General features: G+C 40.3%; 1 protein-coding gene across 2 annotated transcripts in view; it reads right to left on the reverse strand.

Annotated features, from left to right (window-relative positions):
* The window catches only part of YES1 (YES proto-oncogene 1, Src family tyrosine kinase), a 29,628-nt gene extending 7,779 nt beyond the window's left edge, over window positions 1-21,849 (reverse strand). Inside the window, exons 1-9 of one of the 2 annotated variants that reach the window (XM_083748341.1) lie at window positions 21,190-21,849; window positions 9,710-9,982; window positions 6,946-7,029; window positions 4,950-5,049; window positions 3,606-3,704; window positions 1,173-1,276; window positions 924-1,073; window positions 585-740; window positions 15-194 (exon numbers count right to left, since the gene is read on the reverse strand). In XM_083748341.1, the coding sequence (XP_083604467.1) occupies window positions 15-194; window positions 585-740; window positions 924-1,073; window positions 1,173-1,276; window positions 3,606-3,704; window positions 4,950-5,049; window positions 6,946-7,029; window positions 9,710-9,974 (1,138 nt within the window). In that variant the 5' untranslated portion in view covers window positions 9,975-9,982; window positions 21,190-21,849. The remainder of the gene's footprint in view (window positions 1-14; window positions 195-584; window positions 741-923; window positions 1,074-1,172; window positions 1,277-3,605; window positions 3,705-4,949; window positions 5,050-6,945; window positions 7,030-9,709; window positions 9,983-21,189) is intronic. The other variant, XM_083748340.1, reaches the window with a different exon arrangement.
* Between the last annotated feature and the right edge of the window lie 211 nt (window positions 21,850-22,060).

Below are 22,060 nucleotides of genomic sequence, written 5' to 3' on the forward strand. Positions count from 1 at the left end.
GAAGAAACAAGTACCTTTTGTCATGAATTCAGTGACTATGTAGATTGGCTCCTCAGAAACAACAGCATAAAGTGGAACAAGTTTATCATGCCTTAATTTCTTCATTATTTGAGCTTCTTGTAGGAAAGCTTCTGGCATCATTGTACCAGGTTTTAGTGTTTTGATTGCTACTTTTGTAGTTCCATTCCATGTTCCTATGGAAGCAGTGCATTATACTGTCAGTTACAGCAGAGAGAGATTTTCAGAATCTAATAAATAAATGGCATTACACTAATCAGTTACCTATAACTGCTTTATCTTTTTTTTACTTTGAAAACTATAGAGAGAATCATATTAAAATCCCTTTATTCATGCTTCATGAACCGATGAGCAGTGTTAATCTGAATCAGATCAATGGTCCACCTTGTCCAGGGTTGTCTACATTGATTGGCAGTTGCTCTCTAGGGCCTTAAGGCAGAAGTCTTCTTAGCCCTCCTTCCAGGGATCCTTTGCAAATGGGAGGAGCCAGACTGAACCTTGTTTCTTCTGCATGTAGGGCCTATGATGCACCAATTAACTATGGCCCTTCCCTGTGCAATGCTTACCCATCCATACTTCGCCAAAGCATCCTTGACCCAGCTTAACCTCTAGCCGCAAAGACTCTCTAGGAATTTCCCAGGCATCTTTTGCTAAACCTTGTGTCTGAGGTTTCACAGTTGGGCACACAGTTGTTAATTTATGACACAGGCCATCAGCATGATCTGGTAATTAGAAGAAGAAAAAAATCCCAGATAGTCACATTTTTCAACAACAAAAAGTCATTTCCATAAATTCTCTCATTAGACCAAAAGTGCTCTTTATACATCTTTTAAGAATATTAAGATCTGATTCTATATATTTTCATTTCTGCAGCTATATATGAAGCTGGAAGATTTAAGACTTACCTGTATAGTGCTTAACCAGCTTTTGCAAAGATTCAAATTGTGCTCTAGTTGTTATGTAATATCCACCATTATCAAGTTTTCTAATTTTGTAGTGTTTCACATTGTCACCTCTAACCTCATCCCAGTCACGTATAGAAAGGGAATAAGCACCTTGAAAAAAAGATAAAAAAGTAAAGTTTTGCTTTTGTCAATGTATTTATAAACAACAATAGTTGTTTGCCCTATGAAATAACAAAATTAATGATATACCTTTTGTGGTTTCACTCTCACGGACTAAGAAAATACCACGTTGGTTCCCAGGATTTAAAAGTAATCTCTCTGCATCTTTCCTGCCCATCTTACCAAAATACCATCTAGATAATTCAAAGGAAAAAATATATGGTCAAATAAGGATTCTCTTGCAACAGTCTGGATAATACTGCATTGTAAAGATAACATTTTACAAAAAAAAAAGTCAATTGCATTGCATCTCAAGTGATAAGAATATGGCTTTCCACACTGATCCTACTATAAACCTGCAATATTTTCTATTTGAACAGGAAGTATGGTTTCCTTCTTTATGGACTATGGTTTAAGAACCATGGAAATTGTTCCAAAGGCCCAGTAATAGTCTAAGTCTTTATTCTTATTCTTGAACTTTAGCCACTCTCTCATACCCCATGGCAAACTCTTTTGTGACCCACAGTTGTGGAATGACAAGGGGGGTTAACTGCTCAATTAAAATAGTTAAAAATTCCACTGGACTAATGCAATCACTGGTTTTGCTGAGGCAGTCTTTGGATTGTAGCTTCAATGTAATTTTGTTGTTCCCCTACATTTTTTCATTTAACATTCATTGTTTCATTGTAGTTTTGTGGTATTTTTTAAATGTCAAGCATATCAAACAGTATTTTAAAGCGAGGCAATATTTATAACTATTTATTAATTTGGAAAACACATTATGTTATGTGTGACATATCATTTTGTCTCTTATCATATCTTAAACACTCCTGACTAGCATAGAAACAAACATTAAGCAAGCAACAAAATTAAACTTATGCAACTGAATATTTATAGATTAAAAAATAAACTATAGACATGGTTCCTTCTCATAATGATAATGATAATAATAATAATAGTAATAATTTATTTACACCCCGCCCATCTGGCTGAGTTTCACCAGCCACTCTGGGCTGCTTCCAATTGAGTGTTAAAAACAATACAAAATTAAATATTAAAAACTTCCCTAAACAGGGCTGCCTTCAGATGTCTTTTAAAGAGAAGATAGCTGCTTATTTCCTTCACATCTGAAGGGAGGGTGTTCCACATGGCGGGCGCTCATTCATACTGAGGTATGCAAAAGGAGTCTTCTGCTAGTTCTAGCTTTCATTAACAATGTGCTGGGTACAAAGGCAGAGTGGTCATGTGCAACTTAGTTCTCCCAAAGGTGGCTGCAACTGCAGTACCCCACAGGAGACTTTACCTGTCTCATATTTCCCCAGGCTTACTGTCATCTCAGGAAAACAGAAAGAGAGAAGGAACAAAGCCTTTCTGCTTAATTTTCTCCCTTGCCCTATGAATGCTCAGTGCTCCTGCTGCCTCCTTGCAAATGGTAAATGGAATTACATTAAGGGGGAAGCCATTAATTCTTCTCCAAATTTGATCGTGACCTGAGCCAGATAAGAATTTGGGAGTTCTCAGCTGATGTGGTGTTTTAACAAGTTCCTTAAATATGCATCAAAACCTGGGTGAGGATAACTTCAGCACCATCATAAGATGCAATTTCACCTATTCCTAAGATCACTATGCATGCCAGAGGACTTAAGAGAGTGGATTGGTGGCAAGACAAAAACTGGTTGTCTAGTACGCAAAACCTTTTTAAAAAAGCACTTAAAAATGCAGCAATACAGAGAGAGAAAGAACTGCTTTCACCCAAGATTTAGATAACAAAGTATGGTTCATAGCAACAAACACTGCATGATAAATAAATTCTTGGAGTATCTATGTCAAAGGACTTGCTAATGCATGAGTCATCAACCACTATTATTCAATTCCACCCACAGCAAGTTAATGGAAGGTTACTTTCATAATCTACAAGTAGTACTCCAGCACTTTCCCAATGGAAGTGTAACCATCTAGCTGTGTTCCATGACCCTGTTGCCCTTAGTAACTAGGATAGAATGTAAAAAATATTGGTAAATATAAAAATCTGTTAAACGACACAAGCATTGTAGAGTATTCTTCTATCAGCATTAGATTAAACATGTGCAATAATCCTTCATATTATGTGGGACTTCAGTTCCAAGGGTTGCATGTACATATGAAAATCACAAATAATCAAAACCTTGGAGCCATCTCATGCCTAGCGGGTGAGCATGAGAGAGTAGTTGAATCTGGCCCCAAAGCTGTTGCAAATGGTATCTATTAATAATTTAGCTTCTCCCTTACCCAATATCTGCGGGCTGTGATGGGCCAATAATTGCATCAGCAGCTACACATGCAAATACCGTCCCTAAAACTCTGGTGTATGTTATGTAAATATAAGCTAAAATATAAACAATGTTTATGAAGAGATAGGTTTCATTTAGTCCCTCAAGGTACTTGGAATGGGACAATCTTTCGTTTGCCTATAAATCTTCTGCCTATAATTCTGTTGAAAGGTTATGGGTGAAATGACTGACCAAGGACACAACAATGCCTTACTCTTCTGCTTGAATGGAGTCTGCAGGAGCTACATAATTGCTAGGAATGTAGCCACTCTTTCCTGTTGCAATTGATCGTGCTTCCCACCAGTCTCCTTCCCTGGGGAAAAAAAAGGTATTACACTGAATATACATGAACAATAAGTCACTTTGCAAAGTGAAATGACATGCATACATAAACTGATCTTCAGTCCTGGCTTAGCTAATATGGCCTTATTGAAATTTAGGAAAACGGAATCTCAACTAGGTTGCACTAGAAACAAGTAATTCCCCCCCTAATTAGGGGCAACTGTATGCAGTAGAAAGGTCAATTTCCACCTTGCCTCTGGTAAACCTTTGACCAATAATTGGAAAGGATGAATCTAGAAAATGGATCCTGAAAGGCTCTGGTTTCCCAAGGTTAGGAAGCCCTGGAGGAGACAGAATGTCCTCTCAACTCTGGAAAATAATGGAAAGTGACTTTTAAAAATAACTCTTCAATTAGGGAATAAAATATGACCATCTTCTGAATGTCAAAAAGCAGTTTCATTATTAGAGGAGACTTGGAATCTCAGAAGACTTGGAAGTATCTTACTGCATGTTCCAATTTGGCAAAAACTTTCATGATATATGCATATTAGATATAGATAGATAGATGATAGATAGATAGATAGATAGATAGATAGATAGATAGTGTGTGCGTGCGTATATAATTAGATCTACTACCTGCCCTTTATTTTTTTATTTCTTACCCACTCTTCACTGTAAGGTCACAGGATGAGTTACAAAGATAAGATTATACAATTATAAAAAACAAATACAACTGTTACAATTATAAAGCACATAAAACTATTCCAAATGGATTAGAACAATATGAATTCAGCAAGACTTGGGTCCCACAAAATAAGAAACCTTAACTGTTAAAGGGCACAGAGTAAAGAAGTGCAACACTTCTGCAAATGGCATAAACTATACAATGAAGGGAGTTGCACAATTTAGGGGCTGCCACAGAAAAATGCCCTCTTCCAGGCTGCCACTCTCTACACTTCTGACGGTGGTGCAGCTAAGAAGATAATGGTATTGTTTTGGAGATAATCCTGACCCCTAAAATGAACAATGGGTGCAATCCAGTTTCCTTTTGCTCCTACCATTGACCACAGATCCATAGGACCACAAGGGTCTTCTAGTCTAACCGCCTGCAATGCAGGAATCTTTTGCCCAATGTGGGGCTCCAAACAACAACCCTGAGACTAAGAGTCTCATGCTCTACCAACTGAGCTATCCCAGTCAGTAGCCATCCTGTCAGTGGACAGCTACACAAGCCTAACATGTGCAGTCAGGTCTACAGGAAGATGAAAATACTTACGTGTTATTGATTATCTGGAACCGTTCACCCTTCTTGAATGAAAGGTCATCTGTAGTTCTGGCTTCATAGTCATATAAGGCCACAAAAATAGTAACACCACCTTAGGAAAAGCAAAAATATGAAAATCAGTTGTTTTGCTAAAAAGGAGGCATATAAAAGTGTTATTTCAATTTCATCTTGAAGGTAATTTGAATGGGAAGAATGGGCTGCATTCAGAAGAGCTTCGTTGCACCTGGGTCCTACTAAAATCCATGTGAAATGTTAGTCATGATATACCATATTAACCCAAATATAAGCCACACCTGAATATCAGCAGCACCTTTAAAATTCAATGGGGGGGGGGGAGAGGAAAAAAAAACAATACCCGAATATAAGCCGCTCCCTTAAAATTCCACAGGCACTCACACCCATTCCGTTTTACCCTATGTCTGTTTCAGTAGCGATATCATAAAAGCCAATTTTTGGTAAGGTCACGAATTTAAGCCACACTTTAACTTTTCACAGTCGGAATTTGGAAAAAAAAGTGAGGCTTATATTCAGGCCAATACGGTAAGTTCCACTGATTGCAATGGAAACTAAAAGCAATTTTCTTGATCTGGATCTAATGCAATGTCTGTAGGTGTTTTCCAGTGGGAACATTGCCCAATTTCAATTTATTTGTTTTAAGAATTCTGGTTAGCTCCTACTGCTTTAATACTCAAGAGCTGAATATCACATTATGGTTCTAATACAGGCTGACTACATTGCATGTTTAAAAACTCAACAAATACGACTCTACAATAAATGACTGGGCAAGGGTTCCAGCTGTATGTTTACCATGTGTGTTCAGACCCTCAATTGTTCTTCAAACACTTCAGGAAGAAGAAAAAACAAAATAGCACAGTTGAGCTTTGCAGGAACTCCATATACACGTGTGTGAGAGAGAGATGTGTTTCAATGACTGTTTCTTACTCCAACTGCCAGTTGGAGAGTAGCAAATAAGTTTGAAGAATAAGGAATGCAAGTGACACAGATGATGGCACCCTTTCTCACTCAGCAACTCCAATCAGCAGATGTATCTGTTTCCCATTATTCAGCCCCATGTTTTCCTTTCTCCCCATAGGCAGCTAAGCTCAGCACACACAGAGGCCATATTTTTCCAGAGTACACAAGATGCCAGAACTAAACTTCCAGTGTGAATTGCAACTTTCAATAAAAGATGACAAGAACAAAAGAGTGCTGTGATCACTATAATGGAGTTTAAAGAACAATTTAATTGATTTTTCTACAGATGGTAGCTATATATTCTCTCACTGAATTCACTGCTTTGGCACAATGCTTTCAAATGCACATATTTTAATACTGCAGATACATTTACTGCAGTATGCTTTATTTTAAGACTCTACCACAGTTCATTTCAGGAAAGGCCTCAAAGTGGCATTTTGTATAGATCACATTTCAAGAAGAAGCAAGTATCAGTTCAACAGAAAATACAGGCTGCAAACTCTGCCCACATACATCCCTTCACTAAAAACAAGCCACCTCTTCAATTTTGCTGGGTTTCTTTAAGAAAATTCCTAAAGTACAGCACATGCTATGGATAAAACTTCTTAGATTTTTTAATCTTTATGGTTGCAGTTTACACAGAGCCCTCAAAGTACAGTGGTACCTTGGTTCTCGAACTTAATCCATTCCGAGAGCCTGTTTGACTCCCGAAACTGCTCAAAAACCAAGGCACGGCTTCCAATTGGCTGCAGGAGCTTCCTGCACTCAGTCGGAAGCCGCAGAAGCTGCGTTGGATATTCGGCTTTCAAAAAACGTTCACAAACTGGAATATTTACTTCTGGGTTTGCTGCGTTTGGGAGCTGATCTGTTCAACAACTAAGCCATTCAGGAACCAAGGTATCACTGTAAATACTCAATCTCAATTTAGTTTAAGAGAGAACTTTTTTTTTACCCCTCAGTGGTCTAAGGAAATTCATTGTACACACGTATGCGTTTCCTCCTAAAGACTTACACTGAGTACAGATGATCATTGTTGTAGAGTGATTTCCTGTTAATGTAACCATATTATCCCCTTGATCCAGCAAAACTAACATAACTGTCGAAACATAATGTGTGAGGGTGGGGAAATTTCAGCAATTTTTTTTAAATAGAAAACCCTTTGGGGGCTATTCAGTTTGGATATTTCTTTTAAAAAAGGGTTGGAACATGACAGATATTTGCAAAATAATGAATGAATGAAGCATGAATTCTGCAAGCAAATATGCATCCTGGAAGTAGCCATAAATCCAAATTTGAAGAGAAAGCGGAACTCTAGTCTCCAGACGTTCCATTCTATGTGTGGCTTCAGTTGCTCTGTACTGGAATGTTGGCCTCATTATGAGGTAAATGTGATTGTTATGTGCAAAAAGGTCTATTTTTCAGATTTTTCTAGTAATCATCATGTCTAGAAATATATATAAAATATCTATACACTTCTGTTTTCTGGATAGTGTAGAAGCAGTGATGTGACATTGGAAATTTTCTTCTATATTTTTTGTAGAAGTTTCCTCATTTCTAAAAATGAAGTGGTCCATATAATTAATTAATAGCATAAGGAATGGATGTACCACCAGTCAAAAGAGCCATTTCAAAGTTGTCACCTTTTTTCCCAAGTGACTATCCCATGGATGCTCATTTAGCACACAAACAAACACATGTCCTAAAGCTTCAGCAGGGTTTGGTTCAGACATATCCCAAGCCAAATTGGGCTGCCAGGGACAGGTTCAGTGCTGTTTAAGGTGAAGCAGGTGTCCTCTGAGGCATCCTAAACAAAGTCAGTGAAGCCTCATGGCTGCTTTGAAGCTTCAGAGGTCCCAGAGAACTTAGAACTGCCTCCTCAAAATCATAACATTTCCTCAAGATCTCCAAAAAGGACAGGGGGAAGGGAGAGTAGAGGGTGCAGTTTTGTGACTGACTAACTGGAAAATAGCTTCCCCAGGGCTCTTCTTTTTTACTTCCAATCATGGTGCTTCTGCGAGGGAGAGAAGTGTCAACTAAGCAGAAATAAAAAAGAAATGCCACAAACTGTTTTTCATCTATCATACTTCCCCACACCTCTCCTTCTATGCTCCATGCTGTTTTCTACATAAAGGTAAAGGTAAAGGGACCCCTGACCATTAGGTCCAGTCGTGGTCGACTCTGGGGTTGCGATGCTCATCTCACTTTATTGGCCGAGGGAGCCGGCGTACAGCTTCCAGGTCATGTGGCCAGCATGACTAAGCCGCTTCTGGAGAACCAGAGCAGCGCATGGAAATGCCGTTTAACTTCCTGCCAGAGCGGTGCCTATTTATCTACTTGCACTTTGACGTGTTTTCGAACTGCTAGGTTGGCAGGAGCAGGGACCAAGCAACGGCAGCTCACCCCGTTGCGGGGATTCGAACCGCCGACCTTCTGATCGGCAAGTCCTAGGCTCTGTGGTTTAACCCACAGCGCCACCCGCATCCTGTTTTCTACATACTGACCCCCCCAAAAAACACAGAAGGATAAGTTAGTTCCTTTCTGCCAAACACTTTAATAACTGCCCATCCCCTTGTACACCCCCACCCCCTGCCTATCCTCATGAAATTCTACATATTATTTTGGCATCTTTTGACAATGCCATTTTCAGATAAATTCTTCAGAAAAGCCACAGGAGTGATATGCAAGTCTGTTCTTTTCCGCCTTTAAAGACATTCCTTGCACAACCTGCCCTGCACCTATCTGTCTGAAATTGGGGGTGGGGTGGGGGGAGGAGGTCAAACCAACATAAAATTCCATCCACTTCTGTAAAGAAATAAAAAGTATATGCATCCTCTTAAATAAATTTGCAAAGTTTAATTGCACCTAGTGCAAAAGCCCCAAAGCCTCTCTCTAAAATTTGGTGGGCTTCATCCACTTAGAAAGTGCTATTATGCCTGCAAGTTCCATCCACTGCTGTCAAATAGTTAAAAATGCAGCCATTTGTTGATATTTTTGTTACAATGAATGGGGCCATATGAAGTATTGGATTTTCCAAGGTGATACAAGGTTTCATTTCTGAGCCAAAGCAGCTCATGCCCAAGGTGGTCCCTATCTCAGCTCTACTGTCTCCAAGTTACTGGAAAGTTATCTGTGCACAATCTTAAAAACAGAAGGGTTTCCATATGATTTCTTCATTCAATTCAAGTCCCTGTCTTTCCCTAAGACTCTAAAAGCTGTGCAGGTCTCAACCACTCAACTCTAGCCCATGCCAAAGCACCACCAAATAATTCTGAATTCTGCAGAGAGAGTAAATCAATATATGACATTTTCATTTAAAAGGTAACATTAGATGTTTTATTTCCAATGATTTGAGTGTAGTCATACAACACCTGCAGATCCACTGAATCCCTATTCCAGCTCTACTGTCTCCAAGTCATGTTTTTATTTCCAAGGCATGCTTTCCATTAACATTTTCCTCCTGCCATCATTATATTTTAAGTACAAACTCATAGTTAAGTCAAATTTATTTCTGAAGTAATGCCCATCTGTTAGATTACTAGGCTACACCTGCGTGAAGTACAGGTGATTTCACTGGTCAGAATTAGTTTAAGCTTTCTCCTACATTGCTTTATAATTTCCAAAAAATACAATACCTTTTTGACCAGAGACCATGGCAGAGATTAGAAAATGAATGGGTAGACACAGTATAGACCAAATCACATGCAGCTTTTGGTTTAGTTAATTCACTCCTAAGGGACTCTGCTGGAATCTGGAGTTAGTTTTGAAATGATGCTCACCTGTTAAACCGCTAGGATATGGACATGGCACAGATGAAAATGAGGAAGATGCTCCTCCAAACGGTGTCATCCCAGATGGCCCACCAAAAGGAGTCACGGAATGGCTGTTAAAATTAACTGATGATCCCTTTATTGCAGGTGACTGGTTTGCTTGGGTTGGATCTGTTCCATAATGGCTGGCATGGGAAGTAATGGGTTCTGGAGGATTCTCAGTCCTATATTTCATTGTAGGACTTTTATCTTCCTTACTTTTAATACACCCCATGGTCTTTTCTGTAGAGAGAAAGATAGCATCACTTTGATATGTCAATATTTAAATAAGTTATTCTTTCTTAAGTCATTAGATAAGTATTTAGAACAAATTGGAGATCTAAGTGTCTGAGGCTTCGACATCTAAATTCTGAAACTGAATGGCCTTCCTGGTGAATAAAAAGGTGAATTTGTTGACAGCAGAGTTCATAATTTTGAGCCTGGTTGCAATTGTATGGCCTTATTACACTAATAAAGACCCTTCGATCTCTGACATAAGTTATTTTCAGAGATCGAAAATAACTTATGTTATTTTCTGGCTGACCCCTGTGAGAACAGGATGATAGTCTAGATAGGCCATTGGCCTGATCCAGCAGGCTCTTCTTATGTTCATAAGTACATAGTCACACAGTGCAATATTTAGCAGCCCTTTTAAGTTAAAAACTGTTATAAAAAGAATACAAAAAAAAAACATTGCATTTTAAGGCATCAACTTAAAATGGAGTATTTTAATAACTACTCTTGCAATTTTATTCTCTAAACATTAAATAATAATAATAATAATAATAATAAACAAATCCATGCTAGTAATTTCACATCTTTAAATTTAACTTCTCAGTTGTGTAAGCTGCTTCTACTTGCCATTTTTACAGAGGTAACTGAGTTCAAAACATGCTGAGGAAAGAAGTCCTCAGTACTGATAAATTAATGCTAATTAATTTGAAAAAGATAGATAAACTGAAGTAGGTGAATCCTGGGCATTGTTGTTGGCACAGCCTTGGTCATGTTTCTAGGATATGCTAGGTTCACATGGTGTTTATTTATTTTTTGTGCTTTTCTTCCCACTCCAGCTAAGCACCTGTAGAATACGGCTGCTGTTTTGCCAATGTAGCAGTGGTGCAGCTCTTCTTTGATTTAATATCAGTATAGGATTGCTCTGTTACTTTAGTTACACAAAGTGTTTAATTCCATTGCCTCTGTAGAAATGGCAAGTAGTTTACAATGAGCCACCTCAGATAAGCAATTTTAACAAGGTATGTTATTATTGTTTATTCTTCCAGGTTTCTGAAATATAGACATGATCAGCTATGTGATGTTACATGAATGCTGATGAGTAAATATATTGATTTGTGTATGAAGCATTACATTATTCATACTTTTTACTTGCAGGTTAGATACCGCTTCAGCTTTGTTTGGGATTTTAGCTTTTTGTGTGCAAAATTGGCAAATCAGAATGGGTTCAAGTAAGGTAGGAGATCCATGTGGAGGCCACCCATATGTAGCCTTCCACATCTGCATGTGGGCAACTGAGATCACAAATATATGATGTTTTTTCAAACTGTTTAGAAAGATTTAACAAACAGTGTGTTGTAAATTATTATATTCACATTTAATTAAATGGGGTACTTATCAATTTAGTATTTTCATATAGTAAGAACTTATGCCAACATTAACTGACAGTGTCTTTTTACTAAACTCTTTCACGCTTGTGCAAAGTTAAACCAGTTTGGAACTCTCTCTGCTAGCCAATTGTCTCCTTAAAGTGTGAGTCCTATTCACTGAGTTGAATTGCTTCATTAAGGGACAGTTGGCTGGCATGGAGAAGACTGAGCAGACTGACAATGTGCTTCAGTTACAAAGAAACTGCAGCAAGATTTTCTAAAAATCACACTGGGTCTCTCAATAAATGAAGCTAGCTGAAGAGCATACAAATAAAGAATGTTTCCAGGAGAGGCTGAAAGTTCTGTGGCCTTCTGACTTAAACCACATTAAAAAACAACAACACAAAATATGTATTTGATTTATTTGAAAATATGCTCATGTATATTAAATATATTTCCTTTAAAAAGGCAGTTATGAGACCCCTAAAAAAGATATCTCTAAACCTCAAAATTCTGTATAATTTTTAACTAAGGGCCAACGTTCTCTTCTTGGACAAAGAGCCTGATTGGGTGTTTACTCCCATACTCCAGACAAGTCATAGATGAAACATATTAACCCATTTCACTCTGACTTCTAACCTGGTTTTGGAAATTAAACTGCCCTGGTTATTCTGATGAATGACGGATGAGCTGCAACGCTGCTCATTCTCTCATCACCTTTCAATGACCATATTATCCTCTGATTATCAACCATCTGGGGTAAGAATTGGAAGCACTGCATTTTGTTGGTTCCACTCCTACCTGATTGATCAGTTCCAGAATGTGGTGTTGGGAGACAGTTGCTCTGCCCTGTGGTCTTTTTGCTGTGGAATTCCATGAGACTCAATCATTTCCAATATTGTTTAACATTTATGTAAAACCACTGGAAAAGGTCATCAGGATATTTGGAGTGAATAAATATAAAGTCCAATCACAACTCATACGCAAAATCAAACATAGCAAAAAGCTGTCTGAAGTCCTGTGTGGAAGACCTTCCTGTCCCCACTGGTTCCCTAGACTGCAAGATGAGTGGGGAAAGTAGTGAAGGCAGAAAGAGGAAGAAGAAACCTGGTTGCCTCAGCTGTGAAAGGGGGGAGAAAGGCAGGCAAGGAGAGAGGCAGGCAGAAGCTGTAGCTCCATTCTAGCTATTTTGTTTTGCTAGTTTTGCTGTTGGCATTTCCAGAAGCCCATATTTCTTCTTCCTCCATCTACCTTTGTTTCACCACTTGTTTCCGAGTTGCCTCCTACATCGGGGGAAGGTCACTGCTGCCCTCAGACCAAGCGCATATAATTGAATTTTGTGCAAATAAAATGTGTGTGTGTGTGTGTGTTGCGATCATACTGTATTGCTGACGCTGAACTCCTCCTTCTCAAATTATGTTCTGAGTAAGTGCACAGAGTAATAAAAAGCTTGAATGAGAGCCAAGAAATGGAATATTTGAGTCTTAGGTGCTGTTGGTTGGTGAGAAACTTGTTAAATGGCTGACATGAAGCAAATCAGATGGCTAGTTTTGCAGAAACGAAAATCAATTGATGTACAGAAAATGTGGACACTCATGCAACACACTTAACAACGAGAAGAAATGTGCAAGATAGGTCTTTTCCCTTCAGCAGGTGCTGATGTGTATGTACCATGCCCAACCTAGAACAATTTTCTTTTTGAAATTTGCAAGAACGGCATTCCACCATAAACAAAGTATTATTCTGAATTCAAAGAGCTTATTGTTCCAGCCATCATTCAGCTCCTGCCATAGTATCATTGGTCAGTTAGTTCACTGCCTTTAGGTCCAACAAGCCTAGAAATCTAATAATAAACAACATGATAGACCAGGGAATGAAGTTCAGCTTAGAGAAGATGAAAGAAAGAAGGGAATACGAACTCAAACCAATTCAAGGCCAACAATGAACTTTCATGACTGAAGTATTATACAGAGTTGCCCAAACCCAGGATTTTAACTTAATTTCAAATAAACCTCAACAGTCCCACAATAAACATAGATTATTCAACGTGGAGTTTTTGTGCTACCATTTGATGGATGAATGCTGCTCCCACATGGTCCTATGTCTCAGAACAGTATCAGCATAACTATTATGAGATTAATGATGTTTCAGTTACAACTGCATATGCCATTCAGGAGGTGGCTCTGCCCATGTAAACCAAGCAAGCAAATGAAAGTGACGAGTCTTCCCCAAGTGATGGAGATGGTATTACTGAAGCAACAATTTGTTGTTGAAAAACAAATTGAAGTCTAAGTGCAAAATTGGAACTGAGGAACTTTGAGCAGCAAACAAGTTTCCTCAGGCTGCACATACTGTTCCAAGAGGGGTGGTCAATTAGGAATCACAGCTTAGCAACATACTCCCAAGAGAGATGTACATAATGCAGACTCAGGGATAGCTCATGCTTTGTTGGCCAGGAATGCAAATGGTCAGCTGGGCCTTGTTCCTGCCATTCACCAAGGTGGGGCTTGAATTTACATTTCCTGTTTCCCAGTATTATGCCCTAGATTATGGACATACTCCTGGGAGGGTGCAGGTATGGCTGCCCTTATTGCCAGTCCTAGTTCCTCCCTTCCCATGAAGGCAGAAGGCTCCTTCTCCCCTTCAGTAGGTATAGAGCCATGGGTACTGTGAGATACTGCCATCTTTCCTCCACTTTATGTTGTACATTCGAAGGAGTTGTTACTTTTAATGCAAGAGGCATAAAAATACTGAAATCTCCCATGTGCAATGATTTCTGGTGCTTCAGAGTTGCAGGGATCTTGTTGTTTCCATCACAGTGTAGATTGCTTTTGGGTGCCCGTGTATCAGGCTACGCTTTACATGTGTGAGGTGGAGATGGAAAATGTCATGTGCTTCTATACTGTGTACAGATCGGTTTTACCTATGCCTAACTGACAGGTGTCAACGGCATGATGCACCATGATTGTCTGAGTAATACTGACTCTCACCAATGGGGCCTCAACTGTTATAGCTTCTGCATTCTGCTTTTGTGCTATTTTTCTTTGCCCTTTCAACTTTTTACTGTGTAAATTTATGATCCTGATTAAGTTGCATCAAGGCTACCTATGCTGGCCAAAGTAGGTGTCTGACATTGCAGGTCAGTAGGATTGCCTAGTAAGTCTATAAAAGAGTAAGCTCATTGCTGCAGCAGAAGTGACAGATAAAGGATGTTAAGGAATTCTTAATTCTGGACAAGGAATAATTTGTTCATTGATTCAGAGGACATCATTTTACATACCAGATGTTTTGTTCTCAAGAGCTAACTTCCATCAGCTTGACAGATTTTTATATTTAATTGCAAAAGTTGTATGAAGCATTCAAAATGTGCTCATTTATTTGTTAACAGGTTACTAAACTGTATATGGCTTTTGAAGCACGCAGCAACAAATAATATACATCATAACAAAATCTCAGCAAAGCATTTCACCTCTAGGGAGCAACAGAAACAAAGTCATGACAGGAAGAATAATGTTACCTAATTTCCTCTGTCACATACTACAAGAACAAGAACAGAAAACCAGATACTTGTCTGAGGTTTTTGTGGTTATTGCAGCTTCTCCATTCTCCAACTATATCCCATAACACTATGTAGCAATACAATAAGTAAACTTTTGTTCTGACAATCTGCATGGTCTGACCATTTGTTCTATGGTGAACCTAAATGTTAAAGATAAGAACTACAGAACTCTATTGGCTTTCTGGGCATGTGTTAAGACATTTGCCTTGTATTTTCTTCTTTTTTGGAAAGTCTATCAATTATTTTTTCATCAGTCCCATGCATTTTTTAAAGTTCTCCACATTATATAGAAATGTATTCAAATCTGCACCAAGAAATACAGCCAAAGAATTCTACATGTGAATGCACACTATTTTATTCTATATATTAGGAAAGTGGGTGACCCAACTGCAAATATGCTGGTTCCCCAGACTGGTTGGGGAGCGGAGGACAAGATTAATCTCCACCAACAAAGGAACCTCTAGGTGTACAAATGCCCTACACTTTTGAACCCCACTTCCCTTGTGCAGTCCTCCAAACCATCTTAACCCAGAGCTACCTTCATGACATCGTCAAATACTGGCAGCAGACAGAGTACACAGGTACAAACAGACCTTCAGTTTCCAGTGCTGGGAGAAAGGAAAGCAATGGCTTCCTACAGGGGGAGGAAAATGGGCTTGATATAAGTGTATCCTCCATCACAGATACTATGAGGCCAATTGCTTTTAAATGCAGAGCAGAAGGAATGCCCCCTGACTGGGATGTGTTCTTGGGATAGAAGGTGGCCTATCTGAAGATCACCTCCTTATCATAGAATCCATAAGTTAACAACAGGGGTCAGCAACCTTTTTCAGCCGTGGGCCGGTCCACCGTCCCTCTAGACCAGGGGTCAGCAACCCGCGGCTCTGGAGCCGCATGTGGCTCTTTTACAACTTTGCCGCGGCTCCGGGATGGATACTAGCGAGGGAAGGAGGTGCATTGTGCGCCCCGACACTCCCCACTGTGGTGGGCGCTGTACTGGCTGTGACGTCGCATGGGGGCGGTGCGTGCGTTAGTCACACACAGTCCCGACGTCACCTTCCCGCCCGCTGTCAGATCGCGGCTCCGGATATATATTTGTTTTAAATGTTGCAATGGTTTTGCGGCTCCCAGTTTTTTTTCCTTCGGAAACGGGTCCAAGTGGCTCTTTTTGTCGTAAAGGTTGCAGACCCCTGCTCTAGACCATTTGAGATAGTGACAGGCCTATCTTGGAACAGAGAGGAGCACCAAAAGGAAGGAAGAGGAAAAAAAGAACTATAGGAGCAATTCTGGGATGGGGTGGGGGTGAGGTATTTGCTTTATTACCCAAGATCAAGCAGATTTTTTAAATAATTTAGAATGCCTGACCATTTTATGTTCAGTTGTTTTCAAGTGGAATACCATCAAGGGGGGGCTAGATGTCTATATACCTCCAGAAACATCAGTACCAGAATATCATCATCTGTATTCTCAGAGACAATGAATACAAAGCAGAGGCAGTGTTTCCAAGACAACAACCTTTTAGCAAAGAATTGTGGTAATCTAAAAGTATTTCTGTCAGCTAAACGTGTGCAATAGGTTAAACAACGTATCCCAAGAACTAGATTTTCATAAGACATATACAATAATGCAACAGTTGTCTTGTTGATTTAAGGTGGAAGGAAGAGCATGTGGGTATGGAGGATATTTGGTGATATAATCCCATTCCTGAAAATATTTACTTGATATTTCGCTGACATAAATAGAATTCCTTTCAAGCAAAATTAGTTGGGTGGTGTAATGTTGTTCCATCCCATAATAGTATACTGTTATAATAATCTTGTACTAATATACTTGTGTTGCCAATAATTTCTAAGCAGCAAACTTATTTCTAGGAAAACAATGATCTCAGCTCTCTCAGCTCTTTTTCTTAGCTGGCTTTTATCAGAAATCCCAAACATAAGTATATAAGAACGGTCTTGGATGAAAGTGAATCTTCTTCAGGGCCGTAGCTAGGTGATCTTGCGCCCCTGGCGGAACTGTCCAGATTGTGCCCCCTAGCCACAGACAAATTAGCTCCTTTCTGCCTCTCCTCCAACGCTGCCCCCTCCACCCATTCAATTCACCCTCTATTTAAAACCATTTCTTATGAGGCAATAATATTTATATTTATGGACTTTTTTTTAGCCGATTTTGTGCCTCCCCTCATCGCCTGCGCCCCTGGTAGGGGCCCACCTCACCACCCCCTAGCTACAGTCCTGATCTTCTTTCCCAAAGTAGATAGCTTAAATGCATCTGAGAACCCCAAAAAGCACATCATTATGGCAAAAAACATTCTCCATTGCTTGCTTGCCAGCAGTAGGGATTTCAAGGCATACAACAGAGGTTTTGAACCTAAGGTCTGGGAACTGAATTTGACAGAACTACTCCAATAGTCTTCCTAGGAAGATCCCTTAAAGACTGCACAAAAATATTCAGCTGACTCCAAATGCGGTTGTCAACATAACATGCACGTAGAAGCACAACAATCAGATCATATTGATGCTTTTAATTATGTTTTATAGATATTTATAGACACATTTTATTGCACATCATATGCTGTAAGCTGACATGTTAAATTTTATGAAAGCGTGGATTATAAATTTTCAAGTAAAATAAATACAACACCTATTATGCACTGGTTACACTAGCTTACTTTCCAATTTGTTTCCAAGTTAAATTTAAGGTGCTGGTCCAAATCTTTAAACAGTCTGGGGGCTGTTTATCTAAAACAGCCTTGCTCTACCTGGTGTGCTTCATATATTTAGGACTACAGGTCCAATCATCCCTGACTGACGGTCTGATGATAGTTGTTTTCTAAAATATCTGGAAGTCATTAGGTTGGGGGAAAGTGATCTACAGAACTGCCTTTGCTGTTGCACGAATCAAACATTTAAGAGTGCCCCATCACGATCAGCTCTTTGGTATTCATTAAAATCAGACACATTTGAAGGGTACCAGAGACAGGCCCTTTCTTTAGTGATACCAGAATTATGGAAATCCCTCCCTGGGGAAATAGAACAAGCCTCTTTCTTTGTACTTTTGAAACGCAATGCACACTGAAAACATCTTCATTCAGGGAGGAATGATTTTATTTTTTAAAAAGATATATGTGATTGCTTTTTATAGATTTTTTTTCCAAGTAGCCTTGTGAGAAGACTTTTTAGAAGGCGGTATATTAATGCATTCGTAAGATAATAAAGAGTTATTGCTTAAATATAGAAATCTTCATTTAAGTCTATCAATATATTCATTGTAAGTACTGCAACAGCTTAAAAGCAATCTTGTAACTTGAAACTTTCACCTAGCAATCTTATCAACACTACAACAGCTGGGATCCAAAAAAGCCTTTAGGCTCAGAAAATATCTCCTACATCCTTTATTCATTTCAAGACTCACCCACACCATAGCTCTTAGCACTGCACTGGAGGCTGTACATAATGCTAGTTTTCCAATCTTGTGGAGAATGGGGAAATGGCTAGTTGGTGACAACCTTACGCAGCTTTTGGAAAACTGGAAGTTGTACTGTGTACATCCTCTTGACTTTGCATCTCCACCATCAATATTTGACCCCCAAAGCGATTTTGAACTGTTACATGGTAATGCAATCCTATAGACTGGTAGTGGGGTTGACCTTGTTGGGGGTCTTTGGGAATCAAGTTTTTTTTTGGGGGGGGGAGAGATGATCCAGCCCATGGGTTACACCCCCCACTTTACCTACTTACTTGGGACTAAGTTCCATTAAAAATCTGTGCAAAGGATTAAGTTATAAATTCAAAACCTCAGGTTTTCACTCACTAGGATAAAACTGTAATTTAGATAGTACAGCAAGACCTTGAAAAAAACCCAACTGTTGTAACAATTAATGCAAGTGACATATTTCAAGCAGTTTGATTAAAAACTAACATATGAAAACCATGAAACATTATCAGAAATCACTTGCTCTTTGAAGACTGTATGGATTATATTTGATCTGCAACACTATGCTTTGCCTTTATAGTAAATATTGTCTTAACGCTTGACCCTGCTAAGCAAGATCTGCTTGGCATTATGCATTTCACCTCGGGGACTGGGCTTTTTTTGTTTTTGTTTTGCAGTCAAACGTACAGTGGTTGCACTGCTTAACTGAGGAAATTTTTTTTTAGTCAACTAAAAATGTGCCTCTGACTAACCTTACAGCAGCTTTAAATTTTTTTAAAAACAGATTTACTTATAAAAATTTCATCATCTTAAAAGAGGCATTCCATCTTTTCTAACATGTAGGAAGAAATGTCTGCTATGGTATGTGTATGGTATCTAAAACATACGCTTCTTGCTTTCCAATATTTTACACACATACAGCCTGCATAATCCTATGCTTGTTCTTAGATGTAAAGGCTACTGAGTTCATTGATATTGTCAGGTAAATGTGTATAGAATTGCAGCCTAGGGGTGATATCTAACTAAGTCAGAGAAGATCCACTGAAATAAATGGAGCTACTTTGAATAGGACTAACATTGGATACAACTCAAAGTGATTCATTGATAAACTTATATGCTTGTTTGATTAAAATTTATTTCAACAAAATTTCTTTGGAACACTAAAAGTTGCATGTGTTCTTAACTAGAGAACAAGGCCTTCAATACTGATTATTTTATTATTGCATAAAGAAATGCTTTCCTCCTTTAAAACTACTTTTAACTATATCATTTACTCCACTGGCTTTCAAAATAAAAATTAAAGCAAAATGTTAATCTGCTGCAAAGTAGTTTCAGACTGTTTTACTCCAAGACACTTCAGTTAATATCTGAACTTGAAATGGTTTTTATTTGACAATGCAACTTTAATATTCCCCAAGTACTGACAACAGTCCCTCCCTAATCAGCATACTTTAAAAATTACATAACATAGTATCACAAAATGTGATGGGTGGACTCATAGTAAATATTATATTAACTGTTAAGAGTGAAACTGCTCATGATTAATTTAAGGTTTAAACATGCTCAGTGCATGTAAGTACATGTAGTGTGAACATATTCATTTCAAAGAGAAAAATTTTTGTATAGGACCTAACATTTAATAAATTGTTTTGATTGTAAATTCAAGTAAATACTAATTACACTTCAAAATGATGTAGCCTATGGATACATAGATATACTAACTGAAATGTGCCATTATCCTATACATTTTGTATACTGCCTTGTTAACTTAAGCAAGTTCATCATGTCTTCATGTCATGAATTCTCATAAAGTTTCTAAAGGAAGTTACTCCCCCCCCCCAGTGGGAAAATAAATCCCCAAATGCTTGAAGGAAACCACAGTTGTATTTTGTTCTGTAATAAATGCTTAATGATTCTTAAGAGTCATGATCTCTGGTATCATTGTTTGGAAAACAATAAACATATATCGGGACCAAAGTGCAGATCAGGAATCAGCTTTTAGTTTCTGAATTCCTTCTGACCCACAACAACACAGTTGCAGTTTTTGGGGCTGAGAAACAGACTACTGTACATTTAAAACCAAGAACTGTGCTAAATCCTTTAAGACGTTGACACTCAAGAGAACAAATGGTCCCGGCTTACTTTATTAGCAACATACAGCGTATGCTTGAGGGGACTACAAAGAGAGACTTCATCAACTCACTTCGAGACATATTCCAGGAGTTTAAAAGTTGAGAAGACTGGAAAGGGCGCTTGTGAAGGTTGGAAAGCATAACTTGGTACAGTACTTGAGTTTCCTCTCCTATTTCCTCTCCTCCCCTTGCCAAAACAAACAAAACAAACAAAGCCTAACCAGGAAACTTGTTGGGATCGTCAATCAAAGCAAGCGAGGGCGAAGAGGACCCCTTCTGTTGGGAACAGTTGTTATCTGGCTTTCAGGAGCAAACACAAGCAGAAGGCGCGTCTCCTGCCAGGCTGCCACCTCTACACACGAGAAGGGGAGGGAGCGGGGAAGGCGAAAGGGGGGGGGGGACACATCCAAACGCCCCCACCCCATGGAAATGAAACTTTTAAAGGCAGCGTTTTTGAAATATTCCCTCACTGTTGCTTGATTGACAGGCGCAAACTCTCCTAAACGAAAGGGGGGAACCCATATGGGCGGAAGGAGTTGCTTAAAAACTCTGGAAGTGGGGAGCAAAGAAGGAAGAGCCCCCCCCCGCTACCATAAGAAGCCGAGCACTCCCGACCGGAGGGGTCGGTGGGGGGGACGGGTGAGGGGAAGCACGCGGGGCCTAGCGCTCTGCAGCCTCCAGGGAGAGAGCGGGGAAGGCGACGGAAGCGCTCGGGACGCTCACCTGCTTTTTCCTGGGCCCGCTCCGGGAGAAAGCGCCGAGTCCTCCTCTGGGACTGAGGGCGTGAGGGCGCCCTCGCTTCCGCCTCAGGGCAGGAGGCACCTCCGGCCCGTCGAGTAAAGGGGAGCAGGAGCGCGTGAGGGGGAGATGGAGGCAGGAAGGGGGCGCCCGACACGACCCCCCCCACCGCGCAGGTGCCGCCCGGAGCCTTCAGCCCCTCGGCATCAGCCCCGGCCTAGGGTTCCCCGGGCTGAGAGAGATATCTTGGCGGCCGCTTGGCGAGGCGGCGGCGGCACGCGAGCCCAGGCCGTGGGGAGAGGGAGGAGCCGGGAAGCCAGGGCCCTCGCTCGCTCTCCTTCCACGCGCACCAGGGAGGAGGCGGAGGCGGAGGAGGCGCCGGGTCCCCCTCAGCAAAGCCCGAGTTCACCATTCCGACCTAACATGGCGGCCGGCGGAGACCCGGCGAGGGAGGAGGAAGGGGGCAGCAGCTGTTGCTGAGGAGGGGAAAGTCGGGCTCCCTCGACGGAAGGCGGCGGGCTCTCCGACAGCGCCCCCTGACTCTCTCCCGCTGAGCCTCTTTGGCTTGGCGCCGCCAGGCCCAGGCCGCTCCCTGGGAATCCTGGGCTGGCGGTGCCTCCGGGAGAAGAGAGGCGGCGGGAAGGGAAGCTTTGGGAGCGGGACTCGGGAGCCTGCTGGGAAGAGCAGCCCTGGGGTGGGGCAGGGATCGCGGAGGGCTTGTTTCGCAAGTTTATTCCATAATGACGACGACGGTGTTGTGAATGCAATGTTAATATAGGAAACTTTAAGCGCTGCCGTCCATCCTCACGACGCGCCTGGTGTCCCGTGGCCAATCCGTGTTTCCGCATCGTCAGGA

The sequence above is a fragment of the Podarcis gaigeae genome (genome assembly GCF_964106915.1).
Source record: "Podarcis gaigeae genome assembly, chromosome: 7".
In the NCBI taxonomy this organism is placed as follows: domain Eukaryota; kingdom Metazoa; phylum Chordata; class Lepidosauria; order Squamata; family Lacertidae; genus Podarcis; species Podarcis gaigeae.